Source organism: Gopherus evgoodei, unplaced genomic scaffold (assembly GCF_007399415.2).
Source record: "Gopherus evgoodei ecotype Sinaloan lineage unplaced genomic scaffold, rGopEvg1_v1.p scaffold_44_arrow_ctg1, whole genome shotgun sequence".
Lineage (NCBI taxonomy): Eukaryota > Metazoa > Chordata > Testudines > Testudinidae > Gopherus > Gopherus evgoodei.
Window position 1 is genome coordinate 1,676,085 of NW_022060065.1, and position 22,849 is coordinate 1,698,933.

At 40.9% G+C, this 22,849-nt stretch overlaps 1 protein-coding gene across 3 annotated transcripts in view; it reads left to right on the forward strand.

Moving 5' to 3' along the window:
- DENND3 (DENN domain containing 3) overlaps nt 1-22,849 on the forward strand; it is an 83,315-nt gene that overhangs the window by 36,238 nt on the left and 24,228 nt on the right. For all 3 annotated transcript variants that reach the window (XM_030546379.1, XM_030546381.1, XM_030546382.1), the window contains 7 exons: nt 247-402; nt 4,203-4,299; nt 7,978-8,081; nt 17,330-17,511; nt 19,047-19,568; nt 21,194-21,453; nt 22,087-22,257. In XM_030546379.1, coding sequence (XP_030402239.1) covers nt 247-402; nt 4,203-4,299; nt 7,978-8,081; nt 17,330-17,511; nt 19,047-19,568; nt 21,194-21,453; nt 22,087-22,257 — 1,492 coding nt within the window. The remainder of the gene's footprint in view (nt 1-246; nt 403-4,202; nt 4,300-7,977; nt 8,082-17,329; nt 17,512-19,046; nt 19,569-21,193; nt 21,454-22,086; nt 22,258-22,849) is intronic.

Here is a 22,849-nt window from a genome sequence, read left to right on the forward strand (position 1 = left end):
GGCAAATATTGCCCATACCACACAAGATGTTTCCAGGGGGTATGTACACTGGAGATGTCCAAAGTTCCATGTTTTTTCACGAGTAGGCTTCACAAGAAATGTTACTGGCTTTATAGCAACACTTGCAATTAAAATCTTGTAATTTCTTTAGTTGAAAGTAGGGTAAGATGCAAGTTTCTCTTTAAAAAACAAAAACAAAAAACACTTGGGTTTTGAGGGATAACTTGTTAATTTTCTCTTTTCTAGAGTTGAGAGCCTTCAATTGCATTATGATCTAGAACTCTGTCACCTCAGCTCCAATACAGACTTTATTGAACTACAAATGCGCAGGAGGACTTGGCAGCAAAAACTGAATACTGAAGTTCAGCAGATTACTTTGCAGTTAATTGTCAACATCTTCAGGTGGGTGATGATAATGATTGCATGCCATAAAACCCTAGTACCAGTTAACATCCACACCTATTCTATCTCTGGGAATATTCTGTTGCTATTTTTCTTTTTAGATACTGTGAAAAACCTCTAGATCTGTTGAAGGACTGTGATAAGAATTTTGTTGCTAGCTTAGTACAGTGGCCAGTGTTAAAATTTCAGCAGTTCACATATTTGGGTATAGTTTCATTGTTATCCATAACTTTAGATGAAGCGTTCATGGTATTTTGTAATATCCTGAGAAATTAAAGTTCTTGCCATTTCATGTGAAAACACCAGGAAGAGAGAGGTCTGGCCCCAAAGTCTCAGATTTGCAGATAGTCTGATTTGGTTCAGTATAAATAGCACTATTAGTCACACAAGTAGTGCCAGTGTCTTCTAGACCTGTAAACGCTGCAAGGGTAATTAGAAGGAATAAAAATATGCTTAGGGAAAAGGGTTTGTATAGGCATAGCCAGTGGACACAATGCAGAACTGATTGTTCTTATTGTTTCTGTGACCCTTCAGCTCTGTATGACTTTCAATGTGCACATGAGTTTGGATGCAGTGACTGATCTTTGCAGCTCATTGACACTTCCTATTGTCTGTTGTGTCATGTGTCTGCTCTCCCAACCATGTGAAATTTAAGGCATAAGAACACACAGGAAATGAAAAGTTATTAAAGTGCTTTGTAGTCTGTGGTTATAGTCAAAGTACCAATATGTTTAATTCATTTTCTCATAAGCAGGTGAAAGAACAGTCAACTTGGCTTTGATTTTTCATGTTGGTTTCAGTCACGTTCATAAATCTTTCCCCCCAGAACCTATTGTAAAGGCAAATTACATTTCTGCAAAATCTCAAATTTCCCCTTAGTTCTCGGAGATCTTACTTTATAAATGCAAGGTTGTGTAGGTTTGAGCAGAAGCAAATTATTTCAATATTAGTAAAATGTACTTGTAAGGTCCTCTCCCAGATTCTCTGAGTACCTTAATCACTTAAACCAGAGTCACATTTTTCTTTTCCTCAGGTATTTGCCCAACTGTTCCAGCTCTACTGGTTCTGAGAACCTAACCCAATACACTAATATTCATATAATACCTTTACTATATATTTACTGAACATCCCATTCATGTGGGACGTCCGTAGGTTTGTGTGTGTTTGGAGAGGTGTCATTTCTAGTGCCTAGGTTCTCCAAGAGGACAGCACAGAGAGAGAACAGAGATTCTGTAAATCTAGACATACCAGTGGGAGAGCTCCATGTTTTGCTGGTGGATTTATCATGATGATATTTTAGCTTAATACAAAGGAATAAAGTTACTGAAAAACAACAAGGAGTCACCTTAAAAACTAACAGATTTGTTTGGGCATAAGCTTTCGTGGGTAAAAAACCTACTTCTTCAGATGCAGGGCGACTCCATAAATCTGTCAGTCTTTAAGGTGCCACCAGACTCCTCATTGTTTTTGTGGATAGAGACTAACACGGCTACCGCCTGATAAAAATACTGAGGGTCTGATAAAGATGATTCTGCAGGCTCCAATTAATGAGTTCGTTAAATTCAAATGCTATATTAGCAACCATCACAAATATAGCATATTGTGAGATAAATGGAACAGTACAGTATATCAAGGAAGTGTCAGCATATAGCTCCATCCTAGTAATAAATGTAAATTGACATGTTAAGATTAATTGAGCTCAACCCTAGGGCATTTGTTCAATTTGAGGTAGCTGGCTTGCTGGTACTCGATTGCCACTTAGTAGGTACTGACATAGTCTGGAGAAGGAAAAAATGTTTTTCTAATGAGTCTGAGGAATCTGATATGCTGCCAGTGTGAGATATGCTGAACTTTTACTATTGACTGTTATATACTTGAAATAAAGATTAGGTGAAATATACTTTGCTACCTGACAAGTTTAACTCTTAAAATGACGTTGAATACTTGGCTACAAAAATGAATAGATGCTTCGTCTCTCTAAATAGATAATATCTAGAATTAAAATCTGTTAGCATTCTCCAAATGGGTTGCCATCTTTCTTCTTTTCTTCCTTCAAATTTTCTCTTTTTTGTTCTTTTTTCAGCAATGTCTCTTCTGTCTTCTAATGCTCTATCTACCAGAGTCCAGGAATGAAGGAAAGTAAATCTTTGATGAAATTTCTGTTTTCAGCTCAAGCTGTCTGGTTTTTATTCTCCTCAATAAAGAGTCTTGTATTTCTGTATGCAGAGGTTTTATACTTAAGCCTACATTATTTAGGGTTTCTTTAATATCCTTTTATTAACCACCATTTTTCTAGAGTCCTATGAATATTTACGCTGCCATAATACAGTTAAGATAATGCCATCCGTCAGTGTTTTGTAACTCAAGTGGATGCAATATGGTCCCATGGACAGTACACAGAACTGGGCAGTTGAGTCTTGGGTTTTAGTCGAGCTCTGCCAGTGATTAGCTGTGTGACCTCAAGCAAGTCACTTCTTCCATCTGTGAAGCAGGCTGATGATATCTACCTGACCCTTAGATAGTACCTTGAGACCTATGACTGAACAGACCTAGGCATTTTTAGTCCTTATGAAAAATCATTAAGAGCAGCGAACATACTGATAACTCAATACTCTGCAAACACTTCTAGACAAAATTGCCATACTCAGTTTGTCAAGTTTGTCCGCTTCTCCCGCAATTGTGTGGAATTTACAGCCGCGCAGAGGCCCAGACTAAAGTCTGAGCACCATTTAAACCATATTTTAATCATATTTGAGTCTTTAAAACCCTACTTTAGCCTTGAGACTACATGGCACACAGGTCTTGTGCTGGCTCTCTGCACAGGAGTGAATGTCCTCAGGTATGTTGTGCCAAATTTGGTTCACCGTACCATTACCATCTTCATTTAAATCCTTCTTTAACATTCAGTTCATCCTTAATTACTAATTCATATTGAGTATCATTATATAATAACAAAACAGATCTGTTATTTCGTCTACTATTTTATGCGTACGTCTAGGAGAAGTAACCTCGTGTTTTTTACCCACAGCCGTTGGCTCAGAGAGAAGCCCTCTTGCAGTCAATCTCTCCCTTCCTGTTTCTAGAGTAACTTGCTTTTTTAGCCTCTTCCTGGAGCACATAAGTTGCTATTTACTTCTGGTTCCCAAGGGAAAGGGAAGAGCCTCTGCTTCCTGCCATAATATATATGCTAAAATATAGATGCATTTTTTAATTTTTTTTGTTTTGCTTGTGTACCCAGTTCTCCCTTTTTTCCTGTCTCCGTTTTCTGAATTAAAATCTCTTTTGCTTAACGTGGTTGTCAGTAAAGCTGGCTTTATGGCTGGACTTAGGGGACATTGCACCTGGGTGTGCACACTCAACATTTCAAATTATCAAATACCTTGCAATGTAATGGCACAAAATAAGGCCCCGATCCTGCACAGGCAGATCTTTTTGTCTGTATGGTGCCCCAAAGTGAGGTTCTTGATGGCTTCATGGGTCTGTCCACACAGACAGGATTGGGGCCTAAGTAATTACATTAATAAGCAGATTGTACTGCATGGTAACTCAGATATTGAAGTTGACTACAGTGTGCGTCAATGAATTTGCTGATGGAAAATGTCAGTGATAGCAGGTAGCCTGCCTTTCTTCTATTGATACGATTCTACATTTATTTTCTTTAATTCGATGATTCAAAATTGTTCAGAAAACAGAACCTGCCTTCTCATAATACAGTGTGTTTCTATTAGTACCAGTGGTTCACTACAAAAATTCATTTATTTAAGAAATTGCCAGACTTATAACATGCTCTTTATTAACAGGGAGGTAAAGGACCATCTAAATTATGAACACAGAGTGTTTAATAGTGAAGAGTTTCTGAAAACAAGGTCACCAGGGGATCAGCCATTTTACAAAAAGGTAATTATATCCTTGGTATATTCTAATCACTTGTTAGCTGCTGCTGCTGCTTCACCACCACCACCACCACCTGAAACTATTGAAACGTGGACTATGTTTTATAAGCTATTAGTTTTCATAACACTGACTAGAATTTAATTAATTAAAAATATACAGGCAAATACGATAGCATATTGTTCTCTAAAATTATTTTGTCTCTCTTCCTCAGGTGCAATGAAACACATTTTTTCAAAGTGAAATTTTCCTTTTGCAAATGGCCAGCATGAGACTGAAGTCACAGTTAAGGCTTCAAAATCGGACTCAAGTGGGCATAGGTCTTGTGCTCAAAAGGGGTGAATTTTTCCCTACATGAGCCATAGAAATTTACAGCCCAGGAAAATTAATCCTTGCATTCAAGGATTTTACACACCATAATTTATATTGATGGTAAAGTCAATTTTGCAGCTAAACCTCTGGAAGATGCATTTTAAAATTTTTAGGGATTAGGTTTTAAAACGAACAAACCCGAAGTTTGGAAGAAATATAAATTCTCATGTTTCAGGATGCAAGTCAACCTTGAACTACTGAGGGTTGAAATGATGGTTTCTTGGCCGGCAGATTATTCCATAACTGTCTACATCAGAGTTGTTGCATGTTTCTCTGACCACTGCTGGAGACAAGATTCTGCATTAGGTAGACCCTTGATCTGACCTATTGTGGCAATTCCTATTTAAGATGACAAAAGCAAAGGAATACAGGGTTTACATTATTTTTAATCTACTCCTTTTGACAGTAATGTCACTTTAAGAAGTGTTGAATGCTTATGGGACAAAGTAGGAGAGTTTGAGGGAGTAGGAGTATCCAAAATCCTATCTGCAATTTCAGATTCACTCCTCAGAAGGAGTAAGATCGCAAGTGCACTTATAAAATTTACAAAAGCTTCATTTGTATTGATATTGCTACTTAGACAATTGGTTCTCCAGGAGCCGCAGTCTGCATCTGGCAAAGAAATCCAATCACTACCACTAATAGATTGTCCTCGACTAGATAATGAAGCTTTTTTTTAATTCGTGTCTCCAAACAAGTAGAATGTTTTTGAATGACCTATTTCTAGAAGATGCCCAAGTTTGATGGAAATGGATCAAAACGCTAACTCATTTTACTTAAATTTGTTCTGTAGGCTATACTAACATTCATGCAGATCTAATAAGACAAACTGGCAAATTTATGGTAGGATAATTTTTATTTTGCAAAGATATTTATTGTGCAAAATATGTGTGACAAACAGAACAAGGAAAAAAATGTACAAATCATGAAACAATCCACTACTATTTCTATGCAGGAATATTTCCTCAAGACAGCTTAAAATGTTTATAAAGAAATTTCAAAGCCATAAAAAAGTTGCATACAATGAATTATTTGTTAAAAGCACAATTTGTATAATAGTTTCTAACACGTCATTGTAAATGAAATATTAGTAAGTTAAGAACTAAAATTGTCATGTATATAATGCTTTACATCTTCAAGTTGCTTTGAGGATTTGTGCCATCTAAGTCCTCAAAATTTACCAAAATAAAATCAAATGACCGTATTTTCTTAAATGCTAAATAGCGTAATGATATGTTCATTTACAACAAAATCAAATTGGATCGCATTTAATAAAGTGGCCAATAATACCACGCGTTATATTAAAAGGGCAATTAATCCAGTTGCTGCTACCTGTTGTTTTATGTGACAGACCCAGACCAGTGGGGTACAGGAGTCTGGTAGAGGGAAAATGTACTGATCACTGGATGGAGTAGTTTTCTGTTCCTTGAGTGACCAGAGCAGGGGGTTCACTAGAGAAATCAGGAACCTGCTAGAACCAATTAAGGCAGACAGGCTGATTAGATCACCTGTAGCCAATCAAGACAGGCTAATCAGGGCACCTGGGTTTAAAAAGGAGCTCACTTCAGTCAGGTGAGGAGGAGCCAGAGGAGAGGAAGTGCGTGTGAGGAGCTGGGAGCAAGAGGCACAAGGAGCTGAGAGTGAGAAGGTGTGCTGCTGGAGGACTAAGGAGTACAAGTGTTATCAGACACCAGGAGGAAGGTCCTGTGGTGAGGATAAAGAAGGTGTTTGGAGGAGGCCATGGGGAAGTAGCCCAAGGAGTTGTAGCTGTCATGCAGCTATTACAAGAAGCACTATAGACAGCTGCAATCCACAGGGCCCTGGGCTGGAACCCGGAGTAGAGGGTGGGCCCGGGTTCCCCCCAAACCTCCCAACTCCTGTTCAGACACAGGAGGAATTGATCCAGACTGTGGGGAAGATCACTGAGGTGAGCAAATCTTCCAAAAAGCACAGGACCCACCAAGGTAGAGGAGGAACTTTGTCACACTTAATAAACCCAGTTGTCAATATTGCATGCCATCTAGTGGGGAAAATAAAGTTACAAATACATATAAATAAAAATCCCACAATTGCTGCTTAGATGCCACTTTGACAAGTGCATTAGAAATACTGTCTATAGATCAATGTATTTTTAATTGGAATGGACCATCTGGTAATTTTAGTCCTGTCCCACTGCATTGTAACAGAACTTCTTATATATGCAGTTTCTTTTTTCCTTATTTTTTAAATACATAAATATATTCAAATTCACTGAAGCCCTGTGAGCATAATTCCCTTTGGCCCTTAGCCTGTGATACCTCTTCCCAGACATGGAGTTTATGCCCCAGGCCAAGTAGTGGAGAATCAGTTTATTTGTTTTTCCATTTAAAGAAAGCTCTTTTTCATAACTACAACCAAAGATATAGATATCATCTTGCGTTAACCTTAGTAAATTTGTAAGGAGATCAGGTATCATAGGCATAGGTGTGGTATAAAAACCTAGATGGATAGTAGGGAGCCAACATCAATGAGACTTAAACGTGTGCTTAAATGCTCTGTTGAATAATGTAGTTTGGTGCATTGGTGAACAGGATTAAGAGCCCTGTGCTAGAAATGTTTATACTGTGTTTCTAGAAATGATACAAATTATTGGTTACATCAGATGATGATGATGATTTTCTGTCATTTGAAGTGGTAAGGGAAGAAGGGAGACCTTTTGGGAGAGTTCGGATGTGGGAGTAATATTTTTGACTTTAATATCTGATTTTTTTTTTTTCAGTCTTGTCCATTCTAAGGGGCAAAATTTGGGGCTTTAGATTTATTTCTAAGAGTCTCAGTGATAATTCACCTTAGGGAGGGATAATTTAATGGTTCTCACAAGAGAGAATATTCAGTCAACAGCAGGGATATCATCCCAATTTTCTCTTCAGTTTGGCGATAGAATTTTTTAACATGAAGCTGTGAAGAGCCTCTTCCATCACATCATGAATTAAGTTTAAAGTTGCACAGTTAAAATAAAAAAAATTAGAAAATATAAAATTTAATTTTTTTTTCTTGTTAAATTTGTAGTTTAATATTACTGTCTATCATTAAAATGTATACCATAAAATTATACAGGGTGTGTAAAGAGGTTGACTTGATGTTGCTGTTGGAATTTTTAAGTTTTTGCTTTTCTTGACTTTTTTTTTTTTAGATTATGCAATGTTAATATTGCATTCCTATAGGCTTTTGCATTTAATTCTATTAAGTGAATAAAATGGATGAAGGCTATTAATAAAAAATGTATACTTGTATATGATCAACAGTTAATGAGTTTTTTGTTGTGTATTGCAGGTGTTAGAGACCCATATATTTCACTCGTTTCTTAAAGCTCGTCTGAACAGAAAGATGGATGCTTTTGCCCGTCTTGAACTGAGCACTCAGTCTGAAGAAGATAGGTAAAATTTTCTCACTACAGTTTACCACAGACTTGATTTTCCTTCCATTGAAATCAACACAAAAACATCTTAGAATGTTAGTGATGTAGGATCATGTCCTATATATACTTAAGTTCTTCAAGGAGTGTCTCTGTGGATGCTCCACTTTAGATGTCTTGGCGCCCTGCCCTTGTAATTGGAGATTTGTAGTAGCAGTGCCCACTTGGGCCGCGCACGTGCCGTAGCTGTCTCGCGCAGCTCTGAGTGGTTTCATAGCGGTGCGCAGCCAACCATCCCCCAGTTTCTTCTCTACCGCCTTTGCCTTGAGTTGGAGTGACAGCAGCACCCTCTCTTACTTGAGATAAATTAATATTTCATAGCTGTTTAAAATAATGTTAGCTTAGTTGTAGTTATCTACCCTATCCCCTTGTCCTTTATATTTTATGTTTATTTTTCTTCTTTAAAAAATATATGTTCCGTTCCCTCTTTTATTCCTGCCTCCCCGGCAGGTACTCAGCTCTTGCCTTGGAAAACAAGAAAAGAAAGAAACAGGGTTTATCCCTGTTCTTTCTCTAAAGGACTTTCTCTTTCAGGCAGGCCTAGCTCACCAGGCTTTAAACGCTGCTCAACTTGCAGACTCTCCATACCAGGGTCTGATGGCCACACACAGTATGTCAACTGCCTTGGCAAGACGCACACTACCCAATAATGTCCACACTGTTGAAAACTGACAGTAAGGACAGGGATCTCCAATTAAAGCTCCTTATGGTGAAGAAATCCCTCAGACCAGCCTCTGACCCAGAGTCCAGGATGCCTCCTGGCCAACAGTTGCCAGCGGCAGCGTCTGACAGGGGATCTGCTTCAACAACGGCTGCTAAGGAGCCTGCTCCTAGAACGGCTACCAAAAAGTGGCCCCAAACATCCCCACACTGAGAATAACCTAAAAGAAAGTGATCTCCAAATGAAAAATCTGCCCCGGTACCAGTGGCACTGAGAGTGCCGTACCATGAGGCACCGGGAATGTCCGGTACCAAGACTTCTTGAGAAGCTAAAGACCCTGTGTGGGCAAGCTGTAATGCAGGTGCAGGTAGAAAAGTCTGATCTGAAGAAAACCTCAGCACTGAGCAGCAGTACAATGGTGCCACCTGCTGTACCTATGTAGCACAGCTCTAAGTCGTCGGCACCGACAGCTTCAACTCATTTATGGTCAGTGCATGATGCCTTCCTGGCACCGAGCCTCATGGTCCCACAGCAGTTCATGAGGCATGTAGACCTGATAGCAGCCTCAATGCCTGAATCTCCTCTACTTGGTACCAACGGTACCCCATCTAGACCAGGACCAAGCCTGGTAACCATGCCCTGTGGGTCAGTTCCTCCAATCTCCAGTGATGAGGAAGAAGAGGATGAGGCAGTAATATACACTCCTTGCCTAAAACTGGACCTTCTCATCACCAAACATCTACAGACATGTGGGGCTGCTATGATCAACCATGGACACCACCCCCATACCATTTCCACCCAGCTGGCCATACTGGGATCCATGGGCAATGTATAGGGCCCAAAATCTCAGGCCCCCTAACCTGCTTAGGACCAGAGCAACACTGTCCCCTTCGCCAACTGTCCCAGCACCCTCAGAGACACAAGAGGAAGAGACCGAGGAGCATGAGGACACAGCTGAAGATGCCACTCTGCAGCCCACTCGCATCTCATCTTTGTCACCAGATGAAACAATAATGCCACCCCTCCCCACTATGGGGGATGATTTCAAATCTTTTCAAGACCTCTTCAGAAGGGTAGCTGAACCTCTGGACATTTCGCTAGCATGACTACCAGAGACCCAGCACAAGCTTCCGGACATACAGGTATCCTCAGCAGCAAAGATAGCCCTGCCAATTAATGATGCTATCATGAAGCCTGCAAAAATAATTTCGTAGACACCCACTACAGCCCCTCTCTCATGTAAGAGGTCTTAGAAAAAGTATTATATGCCAGCAAAAGGGGCTGAATTTTTATTCATCCACCCTACACCAAACTCTCGTGGTGGATGCAATCAACCAAAGGGGGAAAACAACATCAGTCCAGAGTGACCCGTATGATAAGGACTGGAAAAGGCTAGAATTCGTTGGATGGAAAGCCTACTCCTCCACCACATTCCAGTTCCGCATAGCCAATTATGCAGCCCTACTGGCAAAATATGCACACAATCTGTTTGTGAAAATGTCAGAATTTGTTGAAAGTTTACCTAATGACAAAAAAGAGGAAGATAAGGCAAACGTTTCTGAAGGGCGTCTCTTCACTAGGACGGTGCTATGGGCCTCTCTTGACTCTGCAGACATGGCAGCATGGTCCAGCGCTACATCCATGGTCCTGTGCCTTGCATCCTGGCTCCACCTTCCCAGGTTCCCAAGAGAGATCCAAGCAACTGTTAAGGACTTATCCTTTGAAGGGTAAAAATTATTTGCAGAGAAAACCGATGTGTGTCTACATACCTTAAAGGACTCAAGGGTGAGCTTAAAAACCCTGGGCATATACATACCTGCAAATTAAAGGAAACAGAGTAGGTTTTACAGCCAGAGATTCCGGTCTACAGCGTACTTCCAGCCACAAAGACAGTACAACCAACAGCATAAACAAAACCAGACTAGACTTCGGCAGAACCAAGATCAATCTTCAGTGTCTCAACCATCCACCTCCAGACAATCATTTTAAAGGTGTTGTCAAGGGCACGAGACGGTCGCACTCTCTGGTTCTGGAACCATCTGTCACCATGCTACCCAGTCTGGAACACCATCATGACAGACAAATGGGTTCTAGAGATTATCCAGAAGGGCTACTCCATCCCCTTTATTTCTATCTCACCTATGTATCTCACCCGACCCCCTCCCCAGCACCTGTTGTAACAGGAAACAAACCACCTCATACAATTAGGTGTCTTGGAATCCATACCATCCCAACACAGGGAGAAGTTTTTATTTCCATTACTTTCTAACTCAGAAAGAGAATGATGGGTGGAGACCCATTTTGGATTTACAAAAACTCAACAAATTTGTGAGAACATGATGTTTCAAAATGATGAGACTAACCACAGTAGTTCAGACATTAGAGAAAGGAGATTAGCATCCTGGAGATCAAGGACTTGAGAGCCATTTTCATATTACTATTCAGTCGTCACACAGAAGATTCCTGAAATTCATCCTAGGGATTCAGCATTTCCAATACTACCCTTCGGCCTGTCCATTGCCCTAAGAGGTCTTTTCCAAGGTTCTTGCTGTTGTTGCAGTTCACCTCCGCAGGCAAGGAGTGATGATATTTCCATACTTGGACAACTGCCTGATAAGGGCACCAATGCAGCAAGGAGCAGTGAACGCCACACAGACCATAATATCCCTGTTCACGGACCTAGGGTTGCAAATAAATGTACAGAAGTCCGCACTAGTTCCTGTCCAAAAGTTGGAATTCATAGGGGCTTACCTCAATCATCTCACAGCAATGTTACCCCAACAACACTTCCTCAGTCTTGTCAGCCTAATTTCAGGGATAACACACAACTATTTCAAATTTGATGACAATATATATCTCCAGATCAGTGGCACTGCTATGGGCACCCGCATGGCCCCACAATATGCCAATATCTTCATGGCCGACCTGGAACAACGCTTCCTCAGCTCTCGTCCACTCACACCCCTTCTCTATCTACGCTACATTGATGACATCTTCATCATCTGGACCCATGGGAAGGAGACTCTGGAAAAATTCCACCATGATTTCAACAGCTTCCACCCCACCATCAGCCTCAACCTGGACCAATCTACACGGGAGGTCCACTTTCTTGACACCACGGTGCAAATAAGTGATGGTCACATTAACACCACCCTATATCGAAAACCCACCGACCGCTATGCCTACCTTCATGCCTCCAGCTTCCATCCCGGGCACATCACACGATCCATTGTCTACAGCCAAGCACTGAGGTACAACCGCATCTGCTCTAACCCCTCAGACAGAGACCAACACCTACAAAATCTCCACCAAGCATTCTCAAAACTACAATACCCGCATGAGGAAATAAGGAAACAGATCAACAGAGCCAGACGTGTACCCAGAAGCCTCCTACTGCAAGACAAACCCAAGAGAGAAACCAACAGGACTCCACTGGCCATCACATACAGCCCCCAGCTAAAACCCCTCCAACGCATCATCAAGGATCTACAACCCATCCTGGACATTGATCCCACACTTTCACAGGCCTTGGGTGGCAGGCCAATCCTTGCCCACAGACAACCTGCCAACCTGAAACATATTCTCACCAGTAACTGCACACCACACCATAATAACTCTAGCTCAGGAACCAATCCATGCAACAAACCTCGATGCCAACTCTGTCCACATATCTACACCAGCGACACCATCACAGGACCTAACCAGATCAGCCACACCATCACTGGTTCATTCACCTGCATGTCCACCAATGTAATATACGCCATCATATGCCAGCAACGCCCCTCTGCTATGTACATCGGCCAAACTGGACAGTCTCTACGGAAAAGGATAAATGGACACAAATCAGACATTAGGAATGGCAATGTACAAAAACCTGTAGGAGAGCACTTCAACCTCCCTGGCCACACTATAGCAGACCTTAAGGTGGCCATCCTGCAGCAAAAAAACTTCAGGACCAGACTTCAAAGAGAAACTGCTGAGCTTTAGTTCATCTGCAAATTTGACACCATCAGCTCAGGATTGAACAAAGACTGTGAATGGCTTGCCAATTACAGAACCAGTTTCTCCTCTCTTGGTTTTCACACCTCAGCTGCTAGAACAGGGCCTCATCCTCCCTGATTGAACTGACCTCATTATCTCTATCTTGCTTGCTAGCACACATATATATACCTGCCCCTGGATATTTCCATTACATGCATCTGAGGAAGTGGGTATTCACCCACGAAAGCTCATGCTCCAAAACGTCTGTTAGTCTATAAGGTGCCACAGGATTCTTTCCTAATTTCAGTGGTGATGGACAGCCCAAAAACATCTGCCAGAACATACTTACAACTCTTGGGGCACGTGTGTGTGCTCCATCTTTGTTCTAAAATATGCCAGGCTCCACATGAGATGCTTATAGGCATGGCTTCGAACAGAGTATATACCACACAGATACTCACTCACTCTCTCAACATACGCCTCACAATGCCATGCAGGGTAAAAGACCACTAACATGGTGGACACAAAACGTCTGCTCAGGAGTCCCTTTCTAACAACCAAAAAAAAAAAACTCCAACCATGACAATCACGACAGACGTTTCCCTAGTTGGTTGAGGGGCACATTTACGTGACAATACAATCTAACGCCGCTGGTCCCCTGCAGAGTCCAACCTGCACATAAACTTATTCGAGCTAAGGGCAGTCCGAATTGCACGTGAGCACTTTCTCCCTTTAATCAAGAACAATGTCATCAAGATCTTTACGGAAAATATAGCATGCATGTTCTATATAAATCGTCAAGGGGGAGCACGATCATATTCCCTATGTACAGAGGCAATATGCCTTTGGAATTGGTTCATCATAAACAACATAGACGGGGGAGGGATAGCTCAGTGGTTTGAGCATTGGCCTGCTAAACCCTGGGTTGAGAGTTCAATCCTTGAGGGGGCCATTTAGGGAACTGGGGTAAAAATCTGTCTGGGGATTGGTCCTGCTTTGAGCAGGGGGTTGGACTAGATGACCTCCTGAGGTCCCTTCCAGCCCTAATCTTCTATAATTCTTTATCAGCATTCTGTGTGTCGGGATGTCAGAATACAACAGCGGATCAACTAAGCAGGGATTTTTCACAAACCCATGAGTGGGAGATGGATCCTGGAATTCCCAAAGCCATATTCACACTGTAGGGGTTCCCCACCATAAATCTATTTGCAATAGCTCTGAATGCCAAGTGCCCAAATATTGCTCCTAGGCCAGTTTGGGACACCGCTCCCTAGGCGACACACTCCTAAACTGGGAAGCTCCACTGATGTATGCATTTCCCCTAACTCCACTCCTAAGCCAACTCATTCACAGGATCGGGCAGGACAAATCCAAGATCATTCTCATTGTACTCACATGGCCCAGACAAACGTGGTTCCCATACCTGCGTCAGATGGCAGTGAAACCGCCTCATACCCTTCCCTTAGTGCGTCACCTTCTATCACAAGATGCAGGCTGTGTCTGTCACCCCAACTTCGCAGTACTCCACCTCAAGGCCTGGTTAATTACTTCATGGCTGATATGGGGGTTGAGAATACTGTTCTGAGGAAGTGAAAGAGATAGTACTGAGCAATTGGAGATTAAGCATAAGAAAGACCCATATATCCATAAGTGGAAACAATTCTGCACTTGGTGCCAGGACAAACAGATCTGTCCACAGTCAACCCCACTACCGAGAATCCTTGACAATATACTGGGGCTTAAAAAATCAGGGCTATCCACAAGCTCGATCAGAGTTCACTTGGCTGCCATCACCTCCTTCCATGACAGGATGGATGGAGTCACTAAATTTGCTCACCTGATGATTAAACGCTTCCTTAAAGGCATAGAAAATACTTTTCCCACACTAAGAAACCCTACACCCATGTGGGACCTCAGCCTTGTTCTATGTGGCCTCACAGGAAAACCATTTGAGCCCCTTGCAACATGCTTCTTGTTGCACTTACCTATGAAGGTGGCTTTCCTCATTGCTATTATGTACGCAAGACAGGTGGGAGAATTAGGTGCCGTAATGGCATATCCACCTTATACAACATTCTTTAAGGATAAAGAACGAGGAGTACTTGTGACACCTTAGAAACTAACAAATTTATTTGAGCATAAGCTTTCATGAACTAAAACCCTATTCATCAGATGCATGCAGGGGAAAATACAGTAGGAAAATATATATACACAGAGGACATGAAAATATGGGTATTGCCGTACCAACTATAACAAGTAATCAATTAAGGTGGGCTATTATCAGCAGCAAGAAAAAAAACTTTTGGAGTGATAATCAGTGCAGGTGAACGAGCCTCTGATAATGTGGCTGATGTGATTAGGTTCTATGATGGTGTCCCCTGAATAGATATGTGGACAGAGTTGGCAATAGGCTTTGTTGCAAGGATAGGTTCCTGGGTTAGTGTTTTTGTTATGTGGTCTGTGGTTGCTGGTGAGTATTTGCTTCAGGTTGGGGGGCTGTCTGTAAGCAAGGACTGGCCTGTTTTCCTAGATCTGTGAGAGTGAGGGATCGTCCTTCAGGACAGGTTGTAGATCCTTGATGATGTGTTGGAGAGGTTTTAGTTGGGGGCTGAAGGTGATGGCTAGTGGCATTCTGTTTCTTTGTTGGGCCTGTCCTGTAATAGGTGACTTCTGGATACTCTTCTGGCTGTGTCAGTCTGTTTCTTCACTTCAACAGGTGAGTATTGTAGTTGTAAGAATGCTTGATAGAGATCTTGTAGGTGTTTTTCTCTGTCTGAAGGGTTGGAGCAAATGCGGTTGTATCTTAGAGCTTGCCTGTAGACAATAGATTGTGTTGTATAGTCTGGTCTGGATGAAAGCTGAAGGCATGTAGGTAAGTATAGTGGCCAGTAGGTTTCCAGTATAGGGTGGTGTTTGTGACCATCGCTTATCAGCACTGTAGTGTCCAGGAAGTGGATCTCTTGTGTGGACTAGTCCAGGCTGAGGTTGATGGTGGGATGGAAATTGTTGAAATCATCGTGGAATTCCTCAAGGCTTCTTTTCCATGGGTCCAGAAGATGAAGAGGTCATCAATGTAGTGCAAGTAGAGTAGGGGCGTTAGGGGATGAGAGCTGAGGAAGCGTTGTTCTAGGTCAGCCATAAAAATGTTGGCATACTGTGGGACCATGTGGGTACCCATAGCAGTGCTGCTGACTTGAAGGTATACATTGTCCCCAGTGTGAAATGGTCACAAAGTTCAGCCATCAGGTTTGCCGTGACAATATTGGGGAGACTGTTCCTGAGTGCTTGTAGTCCATCTTTGTGTCAGATGTTGGTGTAGAGGGCTTCTACATCCACAGTGGCCAGGATGGTGTTTTCTGGAAGATCACCAGTGGATTGTAGTTTCCTCAGGAAGTCAGTGGTGTCTTGAAGATAGATAGGGAGTGCTGGGAGTGTAGGGCCCGAAGAGAGAGTATGATTGTACCTTAAATTCATACTCAAGGTCGCCTTCCCTTTTCATTTAAATCAACCCATTTATTTACCTGTATTTTTCCTGAAGCGACATGCTGATGGGAGGAAGGCCTCACTCCACATGCTAGATGTTTTCAGAGCATTAGCTTTCTATTTAAAAAGAACAAAACATTCAGAAAATCACCTGGACTGTTCATTTCCATAACAGAATGCATGAGGGGCCAAACCATCTTAAAACAGACTCTATACAAATGGGTATCTGGATATATCCATTTGTGCTACAAAAACAACAATCTGCAACCCCAGTCCGTGCACGCGCCACCAGAGCGTTAGCAGCATCTGTGGCCTTTCTAAATAATGTACCTATCATTGACTTTTGCAAGCAGGTACCTGAATGTCAGCCCATACTTTCACTAAACACTGTGTGTTAGAACAACAATCAGCAGCAGATGCTCAGTTTGGACTTATGGTGTTATCCACCATTAATAAACCAACTCCAAAGCCCCTACCCTCCACTGAGGGGCACTGCTCAATAGTCATCTCTAAAGTGAAGCACCAGTAGGAAGCACTCCTCGAAGAAGAGTTACTCACCTTGCGTAGTAACTGAGGTTCTTCGATACGGTTGTCCATGTGGGTGCTCCACTCCCCTCTCTCCTTCCCTCTACTGTGGAGTTTCTGGCTGATTCTGTGGGGTAGAGAAGGAACTGGGGGACAGTTAGCTGTGCACTGCTATGTAACCGCTCGGAGCGGTGCAAGACTGCTACGATGCGTGCGTGGCCCAACTGGGCACTGCTACTAAAAATCTCCAATTACAAGCACAGGGGCCAAGACACCTAAAATGGAACACCCAGAGGGACAACCATCTCGAAGAACCTCAGTTACTACACAAGGTGAGTAACCTTGTTTTTCTAGGTAATTGACGGGCCATCTTTATTAAAGTTTTGTCACATCCTTTGCAGTAAATGTCCTGCAGTAAATTGGTGATAGTGAGAGTGCTGTGAGTTGGTAGGTGTTACTGTAATACAAAAAAGAGCAATAATAATAAATTACAATTTATCTTCATTTATGCTGCTGCATAGTATAATGTGTAAAATGTAATTAAAAATTGTTTTCTTCAGATTAAATTCAATGCTTGATAGCCCAAGAAGACTGACTGTGGAGAAAATGGCTTCTAAAAGATTTAACCCTCAATATATGATTAGTAAACGTTTGGTAATAAGTATGCCTAATCTACAAGATATTAAACCTCATGATAGTCCTGCTAGGACTTCATCACTCCGAAGATCAGAGACAGAGCGTGGTAAGGAAAAATATCAGAGGGGTAGCCATGTTAGTGTGGATCTGTAAAAGCAGCAAAGAGTCCTGTGGCACCTTATAGACTAACAGACGTTTTGGAGCATGAGCTTTCGTGGGTGAATACCCACTTCGTCAGATGCATTCACCCATGAAAGCTCATGCTCCAAAATGTCACCCACGAAAGCTCGTGCTCCAAAACATCTGTTAGTATATAAGGTGCTACAGGACTCTTTGCTGCTTGTAAGGAAAAATGTATTTAACAAGTACAGTATCTTGTGATATCATGGACCAGGTACTTGGGTGCTCACTCTCCTGATGCCAATCTCTGGTCAGATTGTCCGAAAACAAGGCAGGCATACCCAAACTGGTGTTATATTCTACAATTAGATTTCACCAAACCAGCAACCAATGTGGATTCCTGGAGCACTATACTAATTTTACCATAGAGCCATAGACCGTCACCATAGACACTCCAGCCTATAGTACCACTCTTACAAACTGTACTTTATGATGAAAGGTTATTTAAACCAAATTCACCACACAGCAGGTTCTTCCAGTCTTCTGAGGCAAGTCATTTACCCAGGTCAATCAATACTTCAAGTCACACACCAAAAACAACACTGTAGCCAATCCTTTTATATCTTGACCCTTTTTTGCTGGAAAAATCCTGGTTGTGTTACATGTCAGGCAGCTTCATGGCATTTGTGCTCTGTCATTCATCCATCTGAATTGCAGATTCTAGCTTGCACCTTTTGCCAAAGTGCCATGTGAGCTATCTTCAGGGACAACATGCAGACACCTTAGTTTACAATTCCTGTGTTATTTCTAAAGAGCTAACCTGAGCGTTTCTCAGATCCACAACATGTTTAAGGTGCAAACACATAAAAATGTCATAACCCCCCACACAAGGTCTTGTACTTAATACAAAATTTATCACAATTTTGCAACAGGACCATATTAATGTAGATGGCCACCTTCCTTTCTATACAGCATCACACTGACCATGTAAACACAGTGGAAGTCAGGAGGTGATAACCAAACTGTGTATGAAGTAGTGACTTGCATCATCCTGAACCTTTGGCTGCTCTGTGCTCAGAATTGTGCTATCCTGCAACCACCACATGGGACTGAACACCTACTCTAGTGTTGTCATTGTGGAGCTACTTCCTGGACCAGTTACTGTGCCCATTTATCCTTTCCCACCTTGGACTCAGTTCAGAAATACATTTAAGCAGATGCTTAAGCTCATCTCTGTTCAGCAAAGTCAGTGGGGTTTAAACATGTACCAGAAGTAAAGCATGTGCTTAAGTGTTTTGCTGAATAGACTGCTGAATCAGGGTCTGTGCTGACATCAAGGAGTGTGTGGCGAACAATTTTATTCTTCTCACAGGCATAATATTGCATTACTGGGAGCGCAGGTCACATTTTAGGTTATGCAGGATAAGTTTTTTTAATTTTTTAAAAAATTCCTTATTTGAAGATACTTGTAGGCTTTCATTCTTCACTTTTATATCGAGAATTTTACTTTTCTTTTTTTAGCTGTAAAATTGTCATCTAAATCAATTAGTACATTCAAGATCCCAGAAATTCACTTTCCTCTGATGAATCAGTGTGTTCACACCTACTATACAGATTTTATCAATCATCTCACCAGAGCTATAAACATTTTACAACATGATAATTCAGCATTGCTGGCAAGATATTTCTACCTTCGCGGACTTATTGGTTTGATGCAAGGAAAACTACTGGATGCGCTTTCAGACTTCCAAAATCTATATAAAACAGACATAAGAATTTTCCCTACTGATCTTGTGAGAAAGATGGTGGAAACTATGCCTCCTTCTGAACGTTCCCTAGCAGAGCGCAAACCCGAGTTGAAGAGGTTGATTAGTCAAGTGATGGAAAAACAACGAGAAGTTACAAAAGTAGATGACCATGTGAAAAATTTTAAATTACCAAAAACACACATGCAGTTGGACGATTTTGTGAAGCGAATCCAAGAATCTGGGATTGTCAAAGATATAGACACAATACACCGGCTATTTGATGCCTTAACAGTAGGTAAGCAGAAAATATGTTGTGTTAATTAACATCTGTTTTTGTTATGTAAATATTTCTATACTTCTATTGATAAGTGATGTAAGTTGCTGTCTAGAGTCTGTTTTTTTTCCTCTGGCCTTCAGGAAAATATTTTCAAATGTTTCTCAGTGCAATGTGTCTGTGTGTGTGTGTATTGAATCTGTGTGTGTGTCCATGTAGCACAGAACTTTTAAATTCACAGTAAAATGTTTTTGTAATTTTTTTGTAAACATACAAGCATTGTTACCACAGTCTATCATTTCCATTACATTACTCAGTTATGCACGTAGACCCAAACTCACCAAAGTGATAAATGGTGCTATTCATGTGCTTAGGTATCTCGCTGAATTGGGGCCTTTGTGTTACATCCTCCTCATTTTGGTTGTGAAATTTAAGTTCCACAGAAAATGCAACTCCATCTTGTTGGCAATTTTTAATTGGGATAATTGCAGAAGATCTTATTTAGTGCAGTACATTTGACTCTTCTACACCAGGTGCTATATGGTGTCTGTGGTGGTGTCTTCAAACCTGTTCACCATAGTCAGTGGGTGAAGATTTCACAGTCTTTTTTTTGTATTAGCATTTAGTTGTCCAGTGATATGACAGCTCTATCTTGATTTAGATTACAGATTAAAATATAGTCCTGTCCTAATCCCCATCAGATAATATGTCTGTATGTTAAAACCACTAAACAGTATTGCAGACTAGCAATCTGTTCAAGAAAGGTCTGGAATTTACAATCAAGGGCAAAATTTTTCATGAAGCTAACATTAGAGCCTGCATAAGTATCATGGATTGTAAAAGAAAAGTTCAGAATGATGTGTCCAGGATAATTTCTTTACCTCCTAAATTTGAAACATGAATTTTGTGTTCTGGTTCTCCAGGGTAATAAAGACCAAACCATTTGCAATTTGCTGTGTGTAATAACTGGAACATAATTGTCACTTTTATCACATAATCTGGTCACTGTGTGTGAAACATTGACCAAAATAGCAAGAATTTCTACATTTAAAACTATCAGTAGCGTATAATTTATAATTATCTGTTTTAGTTGGAATATCTGGAGTTCAAAAGCAGCCAGTTTTATGAAGCTACAGTTTAAAGAGATTTTTGGGATGTATGTGTTTTATAAGCTTTTGGTCTGCAGATTAATGATTATTATCAATTCTATTCTTATCCACTGTACAGGAAATATATGATTTAATAATGGTCAAGAGAATAAAGAGCTAGAAAATCCTAATGAAGGGTATCAGATTTAGCAGAGGAGTAAGAATTCCTTTATGTGGGCTGCTTGGGCTTGTGGAAGTAAGAATGGCTATGCAGCTATTTACTTCCTCCCTGGGGCGGGTGGGGAGAGAACCAAATGGATGGACAGAGGCCCATGGTATAAGCTAGCAACAAAGTACTTCTTCCCCCTGACCACCCCCGGACAAAGAGAAAGCAGGGGAGGAATTCTCACTTTGAAATGTCTCCTGGGGTTACTCTTGGCAGCTTATACACCAACCCTTGCTCAGGGCTTGGGCACAATCTAACCCTTAGTATCCTCAAAATATATTTTAAATTCATATAATGGCTTCATATAATTAACTTTTTAAAAAACTTTTAAGGACACCAGAAACAAATTGACCCTGAAACATTCAAAGATTTCTACAACTACTGGAAGGAAACAGAAGCAGAAGCTCAAGAGGTTAATTTGCCGCACACTGTGCTAGAGCATTTAGATACAAATGAATGTGTCTACAAGTTATCCTGCTCAGTTAAAACTAATTATGGAGTAGGAAAAATAGCAATGACCCAGAAGCGCTTGTTCCTTTTGACTGAAGGAAGGCCTGGCTATGTTGAGATCACAACTTTCAGGAATATAGAGGTGAGCATGAAGTAATTAGTTGTTGAAATTTGTTACATGATTGTGAGCAAGAATATGCGAGACTCCATCCAGGTAGCACAGCTTCTCTCTCAAGCTGAGACATTTCATGAATGTTATACAAGAGAGAGAACTATGATGGTAGGGAATATATCTTTAAAAAAATCACTAATTCTATCCATGGCTACAACCAAAGTTTGAGGTGTTTCTCAGTGCCGATTGGCCCCACTAGTGGATCAGTGCCCAATAGGGTAGATGCTGTACAGACCTGTAGAAAAAAGGCAGTTGCCCAAAGAGCTTATAGTCTGGATTTATGAAAAGACACACACATGTCTGAAAAAACAAATTGGGGCTAGGGAGTGAGAGTGGATGGGGTTAACAGTAAAATGAGCACATTTTGTACAATCAGAAGTAGTCTTAGCTCACCCCCTGTTTAGCAATATACCTAAACATAAATGGTCCTTCAAACATTTATGAGAACTAAATGCTGATTAGAGACCCTGTCTGGGTGTTTGTGTATGTCAACCCAAGAGAATTAGTTTTGGCTAGGAATGTTAGAAGTTGTCATGCTTAATGAATACTGCACCTTGTCTGTGATTGTGCCTTACTGGTTTCTTTGTTTCTCTGCATTTACAGGATGTTAAAAGTACTACTGTAGCTTTCCTTCTTCTGAGAATACCCACCCTGAGGATTAAGTCCGTGTCCAAAAAGGAAGTCTTTGAAGCTAACCTTAAGACAGAGTGTGATCTTTGGCACTTGATGGTGAAAGAGATGTGGGCTGGGAAGAAAATGGCAGATGATCACAAGGTATAAATATTACTTTGCTTGTTGAGCTATTTGTAATCAGTATTTATAAATGTTTCTGTTCCTTGTGTACTTTGGAATTCACATAAAAACCTGGAAATGAATTTTCCGCTTTTCTGCAAAGAATGAATAAAAGAGCACAGGGAGGACTCGTATGGCAAAAAATAAAATAAAATGGTTTACTAAAACATGATTCTGTTTTACTATAGTACATACTGAAATACTATAATTTAATTTAAGAAGAAATAATTTAAAATCTGGTTGTCAAAATAAATGTGCAAAGTAAGTTTTTGTCGCATGTCAGCCTTTTGGTTTTTTGTTTGCCCTTTCTCCCCACACCCCCTGTTTTTTTTTAATTAAAAAAAAAAAAGTCAAAGTGTGAAATGGAGGCCTTAATAGAAAATTTTCCTCATTTTGCTTGGCACATTATTATGAAAGGTCACATGGTGAGAGGATTTTACTATGCCTGGACATGTGGTCCTGAATCCTGTGAGTAGATAGGCTAATACGGATTCCTGCACCACAGAGATCCCACGGAGAAGGTTTATACAAACAGAATATTCATCCAATCCAAAGACATTGACAGTAATCCAGG